Source organism: Rhinatrema bivittatum, chromosome 2 (genome assembly GCF_901001135.1).
Source record: "Rhinatrema bivittatum chromosome 2, aRhiBiv1.1, whole genome shotgun sequence".
NCBI lineage: Eukaryota > Metazoa > Chordata > Amphibia > Gymnophiona > Rhinatrematidae > Rhinatrema > Rhinatrema bivittatum.
The window spans coordinates 486,677,782-486,693,048 of NC_042616.1; the positions used below are offsets into that span (position 1 = coordinate 486,677,782).

Consider the following 15,267-nt stretch of genomic DNA (forward strand, 5'->3'; position numbering starts at 1 on the left):
AACAGCACTTCAACAGCACTTAAATGTGGAAAAGTGTACTTATCTTAAACTTTTCCAAAAATAAGAACAACGGCTCCTCAACCTTGTTCAGCAATAAAGCCCGACACCACTGGTGTTTCGAAAAACTTCTTCAGGGGCCTGGAAGTCTGAAAAAAGTATGACAAAAACAGATTAAACATTCATGCAATCAATCTTCATGAAACATAATCTTCACAGACTTACGAGTTGAAGAATGAAAACGCCAACTCTTCTAACGTATGGCAAAAGACAGAATCCGCCATATTGAAACTGACGTATATAAGGCTACGTACTGCCTCGAAAAGGACCAATCAGAAACAAACGCAGCCAAACGCACAAGGCTGATTGGAGAAAGCAGACCTTTAAACAAGTGACATCCACTCGATGGATTCATTCATACCATGGGGAAATTCTGAACCCAATTTAAAAATCCATCTTTGCTCCTTGTAATTCAATAAGGATTTTACGTCTCCCCCCTCTGTTGGTAACAAAAACCTGATCCAAAATGGTCCACCGGAGATCAGTGAACTCATGGCAGGCTGTCACACAATGTTTTACAATAGGAGCTTCCATGTTGCATGTGTTCAATCTGCTTCTGTGTTCTCTCAGACGTATTCTAATGGGTCTAGATGTGCGACCAATGTATAGCATAGGACAAGAACATTGTATCAAATACACCATGTTACGGGAATCACAATCAGTGAAAAATTGCTTGTTGTATTCCAAATCTGTAAGTGGATCCTTCCAGGTCCCGCCTGTCATAGCAAGCTGGCATATGTCACACTGACCACAAGTTCCATGATGCCCCACGAGCTGCGTGGGAACTGACATTGGAGGCGCTGCTCTTACCAAATGATTTTTAATATTTTTGCCTCTTTGAAAAGATATAAGAGGTGGTTCCTTAAACTGAGGATGCAGTTGGAGTACATACCAATGCTTCTGGATACTTTTAACAATCTCCGGTGCTCGATTGGTGAATTGCAAAACATATACATCCCGGGGATCACTGTCATGTGATTGATATGTGAGAAGTGCCTCTCTAGGAGAGTATAACGCCCGTTTATACGCTGTACGGACTGGATGTAATGGATAACCTCTCTCAAAAAAACGTTGTGCCAACTCCTATGCTTGATGCTTAAAATCTTGTAATGGGGCCGGGGCCGGTCACTCACCCTAGTACCAGGGCCAAACGCTGACGCTGAGACCGGCGTCGGCGGTTCCTTCTGTAGCAGCGGCTGCTGCATCAACATGGCCGCGGCGTCTTCCCCGCGGCTAAGCTCCGCCCCCTGAAGTTCTCTAGGGCCGCACGGGCGGCTATAGCCTAGATTTAAAGGAACCCCTACCGGAAGTGGGACAGTTCCTTCCTGCCAGCCCCAATCTTCAGGGACCTATTTAAGGCAAGGTCTGAGCCTTCAAACCTTGCCTTGGCTTCTTGGCTCCTGTGTTTGTCCCTGATCGTGGTTCCTGCTTGTTTCCTCCGTGCTTGATCTCTGGACTGGCTGCGGTACTTTCTGGCTCTCGACCCCTGGACTGGCTGCGGAACTTTCTGGCTCTTGACCCCTGGACTAGCTGCGGAACTTTCTGGCTCTTGACCCCTGGACTGGCTGCAGAACTTTCTGGCTCTTGACCCCTGGCTTGGCTGCTGAGCGCTTCTTGGTCCTGGCTCTTCGACCTGCTGAAGGCGTCAGCTTCTGTTCTCTCGACCCGCTGGAGGCGCCAGCTATCTGGAAAACACGACCTGCAGGAGGCGCCTGCATCCAGATCTTCTTCAACCCTACAAGCAATTCTGAGGACTGGCCTCGCCTTCTGACGGTGGGCCTAATGGACATCGCTGGACCAAGGGTCCACTCCTCTAACCATAACAGTAAGCAAGGCCATGGACCCGGCAGAGGCCTCAGCACTACGTGCCATTCCCGGCCTGGCCCAGAAAATCATGGAGCAACAGAATATGCTTGAATCCATGGCGGCGTCCATGGAGTGGCTCAACGCTCGACTAGATGCAGTAATTGCTACGCAGCCCAGTATGCCAGCCGCAACTCCCCCGGTCGCATCAGTTCCGCCTCCAGCACAGAGCAATCCCCGTCCGGTTCTTCCGCTTCCAGCACCACCATGATACGCCGGAGATCCCCGTCTCTGCTCGGGTTTCCTGGACCAGTGCACTATGCATTTTCGCCTACAATCGCCCTTCTTTCCAGACGATATCACCAAAACTACATACATTTTATCTTTATTGGAAGGCAAAGCCCTCGCCTGGGCCTCTCCACTATGGCAACGCTCAGATCCGGTATTACAGGACTATTCTCAATTTATTGAATTATTCCGGACTACCTTTGAGGAACCCGGAAAACAAGCTGCCGCCGCCACAGACCTACTTCATCTCTGTCAAGGAGGGCGCTCTCTCACTGACTATAATATTGATTTCCGTACATTAGCTAACGAACTTCATTGGGAGGAGAGTGTTCTTCGGACCATTTATCTAGAAGGATTATCTGCTAAAATCAAGGATGAGCTGGCCGCTCGGGAACTTCCGTCCTCCTTAAACGGCATTATTGAATTGGCAACCAGAATCGACTATCGGCTGCAAGAGAGGACCCGAGAGGGTGTAAGCTGGAGGAGATGGCCTGCAATCTCCCATGTTCCTCAGTCTGCCACTACAACTCCTCATGAAACCTCCACCAGTGAGGGGTCGGTAGAGGAACCAATGCAGCTTGGAAGGGGTCCCTTGTCACCGGAGGAACGCCTGAGACGTCGCAGATCAGGTCTTTGCTTGTACTGTGGTGGTTCCGGACATCTTCTAGCAACCTGCCCTATTCGCCCGGGAAACTACAAAGCCTAGGAACTTTGGGGGGTGTTTCCCTAGGCCTTACATCTCCGAAACCCCCACTCACCCTACCTGTGACCCTTCGTACTAACGGACTGGAATTTACCACCCTGGCGTTAGTGGATTCAGGAGGCGGAGGAGATTTCATCTTACAAGAATTAGTGGATAAACTTCAAATTCCTGTCCGACTCTGTCAGACTCTGTCAGAAACCCTTAGTCATTTCTTCAATTCACAAAAACCTGATTTATCTATAGCAAGCTTAACGATTAAATCCTCGTCAAGCCCGTTGGGCATTATTCTTTTCACGTTTTGACTTTGAGCTAAGATATCGACCAGCAAGCAAAAATATTAAAGCCGATGCATTATCTCGTTCATTTGCTGTGAAGATGGAGAAGAACCCCCGCAGAACATCATTGATCCGGCCCGTATCATTCTTTCTGCTACCTTTTCGGTTCCGGTCGGGAAAACCGTGGTTCCCAGTAGACTCCACAACAGGGTACTGAAATGGGGACACGATTCTCAGTTCGCTGGGCATCCAGGACGTAAGCGAACACAAGACCTCCTTCAGCGATTCTACTGGTGGCCGGGGATGTGCAAAGACATTCGTTCTTATGTTGATTCCTGCCCTGTTTGTGCCCAACATAAGAATCCTGTGGGGAGACCGTGGGGGCAGCTACAACCACTTCCGGCACTGACTAAACCATGGACTCATATCTCCACCGACTTTGTGGTTGATTTACCTGCTTCTGAAGGACATACTGTTATCTGGGTAGTGGTTGATCGATTCTCAAAAATGGCTCATTTTACACCCCTGCCCGCCCTCCCCTCTTCTCCCCGTTTGGCTCAATTATTTATGTTGCATATATTCCGGCTTCATGGTCTACCCCTACACATCACATCCGACCGAGGTTCGCAATTCACAGCCCGATACTGGCAGAATCTCTGTGCCAAATTTCACATTGCATTAGACTTCACTACTGCTTTCCTCCCTCAAGCCAATGGACAGGTAGAATGAACTAATCGTGCTCTTAAACAGTTCTTGCGTTCCTACGTAAATGCACGACAGGATGATTGGTCGGCTTTATTGCCCTGGGCGGAATTCTCGCATAACTTCCACACTTGTAAATTGTCTTTGGTCAACAACCTACACCACCGGTGCCTCTACCCCTGTCTGTCCCCTCCCCGGCAGCTCAGCTCACAGCCACACAGCTTAAACAACTATGGATACACACTCGACAAATGCTACGAAAGGCTGTACATACTGCTAAGAGATTTGCGGACAGACATCGGAGACCGGCACCACAATTTCATCCAGGAGACAAGGTGTGGCTTAGCACCAGGAATATCCGTTTGAGGGTCCCATCTATGAGATTGGCTCCTCGTTATATTGGCCCTTTTCCTGTGACTAAACAAATAGGTCCCGTAACCTATCAACTATGTTTACCCGCCTCACTACATATCCATAATGCTTTTCACGTATCTTTGTTGAAACCATTGCTCCTCAAATGGCCATCTCGGAGGGTTCCTGTGTCACCACAATTACAGCTGGAGGAAGACGCGAAGTATCAAGTCCGGGAGGTTCTCGATGTCCGGAGATGAGGTCGTAGATGGGAGTACCTCCTAGCGTGGGAAGAATTTGGGCCAGAGGAGAATTCTTGGGAACCCGCTACTAACATCCTGGACAAGGATCTTCTCAAGAATTTTCATATCAACCACCCAGGGAAACCCAAGCCTTCTAGGGGGAGGCCTAAAGGAGGGGGTACTATTATGACCACCGGCCGCGGCAAACCGCGACCAGGGCCGGTCACTCACCCTAGCACCATGGCCAAACGCCGATGCTGAGGCCGCGTCGGCAGTTCCTTCTGTAGCAGCGGCTGCTGCATCAACATGGCCGCTGCGTCTTCCCTGCGCGGATAAGCTCCGCCCCCTGAAGTTCTCTAGGGCCGCGCCGGCGGCTATAGCCTAGATTTAAAGGAACCCCTACCGGAAGTAGGACGGTTCCTTCCTGCCAGCCCCAATCTTCAGGGACCTATTTAAGGCAAGGTCTGAGCCTTCAGACCTTGCCTTGGCTTCTTGGCTCCTGTGTTTGTCCCTGATCGTGGTTCCTGCTTGTTTCCTCCGTGCTTGATCTCTGGACTGGCTCCTGTACCTTCTGGCTCTCGACCCCTGGACTGGCTGCGGTACTTTCTGGCTCTCGACCCCTGGACTATCTGCAGTACTTTTTGGCTCTTGACTCCTGGACTGTCTGCGGTACTTTCTGGCTCTCGACCCCTGGACTGGCTGCGGAACTTTCTGTCTCTCGACCCCTGGACTGGCTGCGGAACTTTCTGGCTCTCGACCCCTGGCTTGGCTGTTGAGCGCTCCTTGGTCCTGGCTCTTCGACCTGCTGAAGGCGTCAGCATCTGCTCTCTCGACCCGCTGGAGGTGCCAGCTATCTGGAAAACACGACCTGCAGGAGGCGCCTGCATCCAGATCTTCTTCAACCCTACAAGCAATTCTGAGGACTGGCCTCGCCTTCCGACAGTGGGCCTAACGGACATCGCCGGACCAAGGGTCCACTCCTCTAACCATAACAGACATATAGAAATTCCTCTGAATCACTAGAGATGTGCATTCATTTAAAATGAAACTGCAAAACGCAACGAATAAGGCTAATTCATTTTATTCGGGGGCCTCCCCGAATGACGAGAACATTATTCATTTTGTTTTTAAAAAATGCATCTGGCCTAGTATAGGCCAAAGCTGATTTGCCGGCGTCACGTTCAGAAATAGGCCGAAGCCCAAAGCAGGGACCGCAGCCTAGGCCTGACCGTGACGCCGGGGTCTCGGCCGAGGCCCTGAAAATTAAAAAAAAACAAAAACGTACCTGATCCATCGGGTTCTGTCGAAGGTTGGGTCCTGAGGCCTGGGCCCAACATTGCGACCTGACCCGGAGGCCAGGTCCTGGTGCCAGGGCCTCGGCCTAGGCCTGACTCTGTGACCCAACCAGGAGACTGGGTCTGACACTGGGGCCTAGACTGGGGCCCGGACCCAGGCCCGATGCTGCGACCCAACCCGGAGGCCTGTCCCAACCCCAAGGCCTCGACCCAGGCCCAAAGCTACGACCCGACCAGGAGGCTGGGTCCTGATGCTGGGGCCTTGGCCTGAACCCAGGCCTGACACCACGACATGACCCAGAGGCTGGGTCCTGCCATGCCTAAATACCTAGGCCTCGGCCCAGGATCAGGCCCAGGCTTCTGTGACCAGGCCTGGGAGCTTCACCATCCGACGTCTTCTTTCTTTGGCTCTTCACTGCCAAATGACGGCAACCCCTGGGGTCGTGCCAGAGTGAATTAACTCCGGTGTATTCACCCCCGCGGATGGCGCCATTTTGATGTAGGCATCTAAATTAGGAGGTCGATATTCAGCTGTAGAGCAGCTAATTAAATTAACCGAATATAGATATCTAGCTAACTTAACAGGGATATTTAGCATTGCAGCCCTGGTTATCTTAAGTTAGCCAGTTATTTCAAACCAACTAACTTTAGGACAGCGCTATGGGTTGCCCAGAGTTAGCTGCATTGGTTAAGCGGCTAACTAAATATCAGTTATTTGTCTAAATGTCTTCTGAATATCAACCTCCAGACTCCCAAGTTAGGTGCCTAATTTCAGCCCATCTTACCTGCCTAACTTTGTCTGCTATTCACTCACCCAATGTTAGGCATCAAAGTAAGGGCCTAGCACTGGAAATCAGTGCTGAGTGCCTAATTTCATTCTCTTGAATTGACTCCTGCTCACTTGTTAGGTGCTTAATGAAAATAGGCATCTAAATTTAGGGACTCTGGGACAATTTTCTATTTGCCAGATCTAGGCGCCTAACTCCTTAAGTTACTTTACCTAGATCTTTAGTCTATCAGCCTCACAATAAATATAACAGAAAAATAAACCAAATTGGCCCATTCAGTGTATACATTTGGGATTCTTCCACGTTGGGTAGATAAGAATATAAATTCTCCTATTTAACCCATAACATGCTCCCTCTGCCATCCATGTTTTTTAACCTGAACTTTCAGTTCCTTTCCTACCTTTGCCCTCCATTTCAGGCTCAAGTGTTCCCATAATACAAGCCCGGGTTTAAGCACTGGCAGTGAAGGCATCTGCCTCCATCGCCAAATTGTTATAGGTGCTGGAGAATTGTAACCGCTGCCATGCCTAAATCGGAGCCTGCCACCGCAGCACCACTTCTGCCCTCTAGCAGTGCCTGAAGATGAAGCAAACATCAGCAGGGGGGCCTTCAGCAGCCCTGGCATGCTGACTGGCCCTGCGGCACCTCGACCCCCTTCTCACCATGGAAACCCGTGCGAGGTGTGGGGCATCAGGGCTGCTGAAGGCCCTGCGCTGAGTTTTGGGTTTTTTTCTTTATCTTTAGGCGCTGCTAGAGGAGAGAAGCAGCACCACAGCTTGTAGTGGAGAAGGGAGGGGGATTTGGGCAGGAGGCATTGTCCCCGCCCCGTTGCCTATAGGTAATATGCTGCCTTAATCCAGCGCTGCCAGAATCTAGTATCTGTGCCACTCGTAGACCGTTTCAGGCCTTTTTAATCTTCCTGTGTGGTTCTTTGAAGACCAGGGCTGAATGCAGATTACTTATCATTCTGTTCATATCTGACGTGCAGCTTGCCAGATGCTGTGCAGTGATTTAGGACTGTTATCTTCATGTGGCTAAGGATCTGCATTTCATTTTGGCATTACATATGTTTATTGCTGCAAATTGTCACATTCAAAATCCAAGATTTCTGTTTCAAAATAGAATTTCTAGTGCCCACAGCTTTGATCTTTTGCTCTGTGATTTTCATTCAACCTACTTTAATGTTCTCATGGTTTTCAGTAATAGTAAACGCACTCACTGGATTAAAAGACATAAGAGAGGGAAAATAGTACATTTTATCCAGCTATGCTACCACATCATGAGATCTGACAGAGCTGTGCCACGTTTCTTCATTAAAGAGTCTTAATTGTTGAGGTCTGCTATTGGAGAAGCTTAAGCATATTGACTGTGCTCTGTGAAGTGAAGAGTTCTGTGTGACACTGGGAAACACTGCATTGAATTTTTTTTTTCCTTATGGCCCATTGTTCTTATCAGAAGAATTTCCTCGTGTGATCTTGTGCATGTTAACTTTCCTGAGGTTAAGCACTATGCCTGTAATTATAATAGTGTGTATCAATCCATATACAATGTGGCTGGGTAGGTATCCAGGAGTTTGGATTGCATTTGAATAGGGATCTGTCACTTGCATTATTTCTTTGTCTTTCATCAAACAGGCCTTGAACTTTAAGAGATTTTCTTTGCTGGGGTGGAGTGATGGTGGCATCACAGCACTTGTAGCGGCTGGAAAGTATACACCCCTCATCCGGAAGCTGGTTGTATGGGGTGCAAATTCCTATGTCACTGAGGAAGACCTGAAGCTTTATAATGGTAAGTTCTGATAACAGTAAACAGGAAAAGGCTGACATGGTCTCGAAAGACACCTTCTTAGCTGTATGTCAGATCACAGTAGGTTTTACAAATCCGAGAAACCTTTACTCAGCAGGATCTTAAAATGTAACCTAGGGAAGCCTTGATTTTTATTATTCTCACTGGGACCCAGACTGCCTGACATCAAAGCTTGAGAATGCTCTCATTCACATTAGTACATCCATTTTGATGCTTTTGTTGTTGATAAATTGAAAACTGTAAAAGAAGACCTGACTGAGACTGGTATAAACAGACTGAGCATTACAAATTGATTTACAAGCGAATGGCTGCACTGCTATTGGTATGCTTTAGAATCTTATTTTGTACAAATATTAACTTGCCCTCTGGTGAAAATGGCTTGGTACATCTTCTGATCCCTCAAGGTCATCAGCCTCTTATGATGCAATAAGTCCCCCTTATGTGCTACCTAGTGCCAGCCTACAAGTGTCATTTTCTTATCTATTTATTTTTATTTATTTAAAAGCATTTCTATACCGTCTTTCACAATGAATATTAACCAAAATGGTTCACAAAACATCAAATAATTATAAAGTATATTAATTAAATTAGTAAAACTATTTTTAAAATAAAAAGTTAAAAATAAAATAAATAAAATAAATAAACAGTAGCAGAGAAAAATACAGTTCATGATTTAATCCCTATTCTCATACATCACCGTATATATCTCCTATGCTTAAATTTAAAAAAAAAAACAAGAGATAGGAAAACCAAATAAAATAATAAGAGTTTAAATGAAGTAACATTAACAGTTTGTTATATGACAGTGATTATTATTTTATTTTATTGTTTGTTTTGTTGTTCAATGTCTGCAAAAGCCTCTTTAAACAGATGCGTTTTTAGTGATTTTTTAAAATTCTTTATGATTAGAGATTTGTCTCAAAAGATTCGGAAGGGAGTTCCAAAGTATGGGAACGGCTTTGGAAAAGGCTCTTTCTCTTGTAATGTTTAATCTTGTGAGTCGAACTGTGGGGACTTCAAGCAAGTTTTTGCTGGCAGATCTCAAATTCCTAGATGGCTTATAAAGCCTGAGGGCTTTTATCTAGTGTAGATTGAGTTTCTAAAACTGAAAAGTAGTTTTTACCTTGATTGCCTTTTGGCTGTTTGGTTCCCCTTCAAGGGGATGTGTCTTTGACCCCTGCTGTCAATAATAGTTCTTCCTTTAACATAAAGGAGCCGGAGCATTGTGCCAAGCAAGCTATTGGGCAACTTTTCTTTCTTTCCCCCAGTACTGGTGGTATCACCTTTGTGCCACTCACATCTTAGCTTTGAACATAAACAATATAAGGTAGAACTGAAGCTCTTTTTACCTTGCATGGCAGTTCACTGGAGCGTACAGTCAGCTAAACAAAATGGAACTTTCATCTTAAGTTGTAGCAGGCTGAAAATGTATTTTTTATGAACTTTTTGTTCATGGGAAATCCTTTTCCTTAAATTCTTTTTTCCCATACCCCTGGGCATTCCCTTATCTATTCTCACTCATTGCTCCCTTTGTGTCTCTCTCAGCTTGCTCCTCGCATTCCTCTCTTTATTCCTTCCCTTCATTTGAGATAAGAAATATTTATTTGATTTACAAGCACACACACATATATATATGTACACACTCACCAGCAGAATTACTAACTTCAGTTTTTAATCTTTGGAAAAGGAATTGTAAAATTAGAAGAAGAAAAAAACCGTAGTCACCTATTTACTAACACATGTTAACGGAAAGTGTTAACACCTGATTTACTAAAGGGCATAAATTAAACCTGTAGCACAATGGTTCCCAACCTGGGGTCTGCGAGACCATCCCAGGGGGTCCTCCAGAAGGGGCATGCAAACAATTTAGCTAGGGAGAAAACGAGTGGGCTGCTGCTCCCTGCGATTATCCAGGAGAATGAGAGTGGGATCTGTGATGGCCCCAAAAACTGCATCTCACAGTGCTGCAGACCAAGAGGAAGAGGGAAAGAGAGGGGGGCCATTCGCACCCATTTGAAGCCTCAAACTGCACTGCCGCACGTTTAGTGAAGGCGGAGAAGGGAGCAGCCGAATGCCGCTGTCAGAATCTTTGCCGCACACTGAGGAAAGCAGAGGAAAGCTGGGTGATCCCAGTGGTGAGAAACATTTCCCATTAGTGCCACGGGTTCTGCCACTGGCCTGACAAAGAGAATGGAGAGGAGAGCTGCACCGCACCAAAAAAAAGTGAGTAGAAAGGTTCAAAGGAGGAAATGGGATGGGACTGGGGTTGACAGTATAAGGGGGAAAGACAAAGAGGGCGAAAGAAAGACAGGAATGAAGAAATGGAGCATAAAGAGGGGGACAGGAATCTATGATTGACCTGGATAAGGGGGAGTGAGAATGGATGGCAGCCTATCAGGGGAGAGGAGGAGAGGACCCCCAGGAATTATGCTGGACAGAGGGAGAGACAGAATACCACACGTGGTCCAGGAGGGAAGAAAGGAAAGATGAGCACTAGGGATCAAGGAGGAGAGAGGATGTGCAGGAAGATCACAACACCCCTGGTATCAGGGATAGGGCACTGTGTGCAGGAAGATCACAACACCCCTGGTATCAGGGATAGGGCACTGTGTGCAGGAAGATCACAACACCCCTGGTATCAGGGATAGGGCACAAGTTCTAGTCACATTGACTGGTCACATTACTTTTTTTGTCAACTACCAACAGTTTCCATTTCCCATCCCCCCAACCATCACCTCAGTGGGAATCTTGGTAACATCAATAGATAAGAGGGCAGCCAGCCAATAGGAATACATATTCATTCCTAACTGACCTTTACTGACCTGGAAAGTGTCAATTTGTATCATTTTCTGTTAGTGTGCACTAACGGGAGTTAGTGTGCACTAACACGATTTAACGTTTTTTAACGATAAATCGTTAGAACTTCTATTGTATTGTGTTCCTTAACGATTTAAGATGATATTAAAATTATCGGACGATAATTTTAATCGTTGAAAAACAATTCACATCCCTATTACTTATAGAAAAACAGATCTGTTTCTTGATTAAGTCCACCAGGTTGTAAAGTGTTGAATTTAAAGATATATTCTTGTTCTAATTTCAATAGAATTTTATCTATATTACCTCCTCTCCAGTTTAAAACTGGTTTACAGGAGGTTACGTGATGCTGAGTGATCAGATGTGCGGCTGATCTCTCTGAGGACCCCCCCTCCAAAACTAACCAACTAAAGAGCTTTTACAGTGCTCTGAGCTCTGGCAAACTGCAGCGAGAGAGCAGCTTAACTTATTTGGAACGGCTCCGGCTCCCGATGCGCAGCCCTACTCCCAGCATGGTGACAAAATCCAGCAAAAAGGAGAAAGCGAAGGGGTCCGATGCCAAAGATGGTCGACGCAGCGGACTCTCACCTGGTAATGAAAACATCTGAACCCGCAGGCTCGGACATTGCGGCCACGGTCATTGCTGCCCTAGAAGGTAGATTTCTGCAGCTTTCTTCCCAAATTACCGGCATTAGTACGCAGTTCTCTGCAATTCAATCACAATTGCAGACTGCAGAGCAAAGGATTTCAGACATGGAAGATAAAATGGCGTTGGAAGAGCCACCTCAAAAATAGGTCACGGCGAAATAACTTAAGACTCATAGGGATTCCTGAGAGTCTTACAGAAATAGAACTTGGAACCCAGCTGGAATCCTGGCTTTCTCAGACACTTCAAATCGGTTCACAGTATGGCGGTTTTCACATTGAACAAGCTCACAGGCTAGGCCCCCCCCCCCCCAGGGGCAGCCTCGCAAACAAGGCCGAGAGTGGTCATAGTCAGGGTTCTTAATTTTGCCCACAAAGTCCAAATACTCCGGGCTTACTGAAAGACACCGGATCTAGCCTTTGAAGGGGCTAAGGTACTCCTGTTTCAGGATTATTCAGCTGCAGTGGCCGCACAGAGGAAGGCCTTTGCCCCAGCGTGCTTGCAGCTTGCCAGCTTACACATCCGCGCAACTTTGCTCTTCCCTGCCAAACTTCGACTTACTCATAATGGTCAAGTTCATGTTTTCACAGCTGCAATGGTGGTGAATGCTTTTATCCAGGGATTACACCCAGGTTAAATGGCTTATAATCGATTTGTATGTTCTATCTCCTTTTCAGGGCCCCGGGCATCCCAAACCCGGTATGCACCTAAGGTTGATGTTCCTATTGTGGATCACTGTTAGTTATAATATCTGTTTTTTTCTTTCTCTCTGGGAAGGGGGTCCTCACAGCTCTAGTGATCCCGTGCTATCCAATAGATGTTATGGCAGCCATCGGGATAACTTTTGGCTTCTCTGTTGTGCCTTCCTACATCTTCAAGGGGAAATATAGAGGGTTTTGCACTGAGAGGGACAGGGGTTTGTGAATGTTTGCCTTTGCATAAATATTTTTCAAGGTTTTCACTAGTTTTGAGCACTATAACTGCTAATACCATGGGTGAGGGTCTAAGCTTGGGGACCACTACCCATCTGTTAATATATTCTCGACTGATACAGTATACTCTCTCTGATTTACAACATAAAGAGAAATGAATCTCTCTTCTTGTAAGCTTTGATGCCGAAAAGGCATTTGACAGGGTGAACTGGACTTTTCTTTTTGAAACCCTCCATCATTATGGTTTCCATGGCCCTTTCATATCTTTTCTAAATACAATTTATACGAAACCACAGGCCAATATTTGAGTTAATGGGGAATTATCTCAAGATTTTACACTGTCTCAGGGTACCAGACAAGGTTGTCCTTTGTCTCCCCTTCTTTTTGTCCTCTCCTTGGATCCCTTATTGCGTCTCTTGGAGGGAACACAGAGTATTGAGGGGATCCAGCTCGGGGTCGCATCATTTAAAAGGCGGCTTTTGCGGACAACCTCCTGCTACACTTGACAAATCCCACCTGTTCTCTTCCAGCCGCAATTAAAATAATAACAGAATATGGCCTACATGCTGGTCTGAAATTAAACCTTGATAAATCAGAGGCTATGCTGATTGGATCCGGAGGCCATCTGCACTGGGCTGGGGAGTTCCCCTTAAAATGGGCGACAGGATAAAATACTTAGGGATTTGGATACCAAACAACATTACTGACTTGAATGATGTAAATATTGCTAAACTGCAAGATAAAACAGACACTTCTCTGACAGCTTGGATGCACCTTCCCCTCTTGCTCATTGGCCGCATACATTTGCTGAAAATGACTGTGCTACCTCGCTGGTTGTATGTCCTGGGAGTCCCATTATCCTAAAGCAATCCACAATAACCAAATTTCAGAGGATTGTGACAAAATTCCTTTGGCGTGGAAAAAGGCCTAGGCACTAAAATTATTGATGCAACCAATCTCGGCAAGGGCTTCGTCCTACCAGATCTGGAAGTTTACAACCATGCATCCACTTGAGACATATTGGAGATTGGCTTTTGAACACTTCGTTCTTCTCTGATACTGCCTTTGAATCACAATTATTATCTCCCATATCCCCGCGCTATGCTCTCCATGTGTCTTGTGCATCGCTCTCTACAGATATTAGATCGGGATTCTTATTGCCACCATTGAGACTTTCGTGGACATGGCTTATGAAGAAGGCTTTGCTGCCAACTAATGTATCCCCGTACCTTCCACTTCGTGGTAACCAGGCCTTTCCAGCAGGTTTAGGCTCATCCCAATTCCGAGAGTGGGAAAGGAAAAATCTTATCTGCATAGCCCAATTGATTCAGACGGATGGGTCATTGATGGAGTTTCCAGGGGTATGCAACCTTTTTGGAATTTCACCCAATGATTTTCTCCAGTATCACCAGGTCCGGCATTATGTACGATCGCTTGGACACTTTAACTTCTCAGACTCCAAGTGGCAATTCCTGCGAGATTGGTTCGATTTAGACAACCCCCAAAAAGCACTCAATCTCTTATTATTACAGACACCTGAAGACTACTCATAATAAATGGTCTCTAGATGATGTGCGGCTCAAATGGCAGCATGAGCTCAATCACCTACTTGGCGGGGATCACAGATTCTGAAGACTGTATCAAATGCCGTTCTAGTGGGGCACATTTAGGGCACTCACTTTGGGGGTGTCAGATACTACAAACCTTTTGGAGGAAAGTTTTTCGTTTTGCAAATGAAATTGTGGGATTCAAGATACCATACTCACCTTTGATAGCACTTTTTGGCATTTTTCCACTGTCTTTCGCTGGGAAAAAAGGGCACATTCTTTGGATTACAAAAGTATTCCTGCTAGCCAACAAAGCTATTCTTACAGTAAGGCGTAAACCGGAAGGACCATCCATGGCACATTGGCAATCATCCATTCTCCATCTCCTAACTATGGAAACTTTGTCCAGCAGTCAACTGTTGGTCAGGATCAGAAGAGCTCTCAGCACAGTTTGGATGCCATTCATTCTGACCTTACGCCATAACTCTAAAAGTCAATTTCTTAACCGCATAGACGTTTGACGATATTATAGTGATCTTGTTGGATTTCTCTTTTACGATCTCTGTTGTTACATTTCATTAGTCTGTCTCAGTGCGGGGGGGGGGGGGATTGGAAGGGCGGGGGGAAAGGGGTGGGTTGGGTATGATGGGGGGGGATCTGAAAAATGTTCAAAGAAGTCTACAGTTGTATGATATGTAACAGAACACAATATGTATCATATGCCATCTTTTGGTTTGTTCCATGCATTTATTAATAATAAAAAAAGATTTAACATAAAACTGGTTTACAAACAACGATGAATTTATAATCATCAAAAACGTGGTTAGCCAGGATAGAGTGACCTACCAAAGGTCTACCATCTAATTTCCTATTAATGGCACTTTTATGTTCTATGATTCTTTTGTGTAGTGGTCTGATGGTTTTGCCAATATAATATTTATTGCAAGGACAATGTGCAGCATTACTCCACTGCTTTTACAATTTGTGAAGCTAGTGAGTTTGGAATGATCATTTT

At 45.9% G+C, this 15,267-nt stretch overlaps 1 protein-coding gene across 1 annotated transcript in view; it reads left to right on the forward strand.

Moving 5' to 3' along the window:
• The window catches only part of BPHL (biphenyl hydrolase like), an 83,524-nt gene that overhangs the window by 36,672 nt on the left and 31,585 nt on the right, over nucleotides 1-15,267 (forward strand). Inside the window, exon 4 of the mRNA XM_029590548.1 lies at nucleotides 8,139-8,292. Coding sequence (XP_029446408.1) covers nucleotides 8,139-8,292 — 154 coding nt within the window. The remainder of the gene's footprint in view (nucleotides 1-8,138; nucleotides 8,293-15,267) is intronic.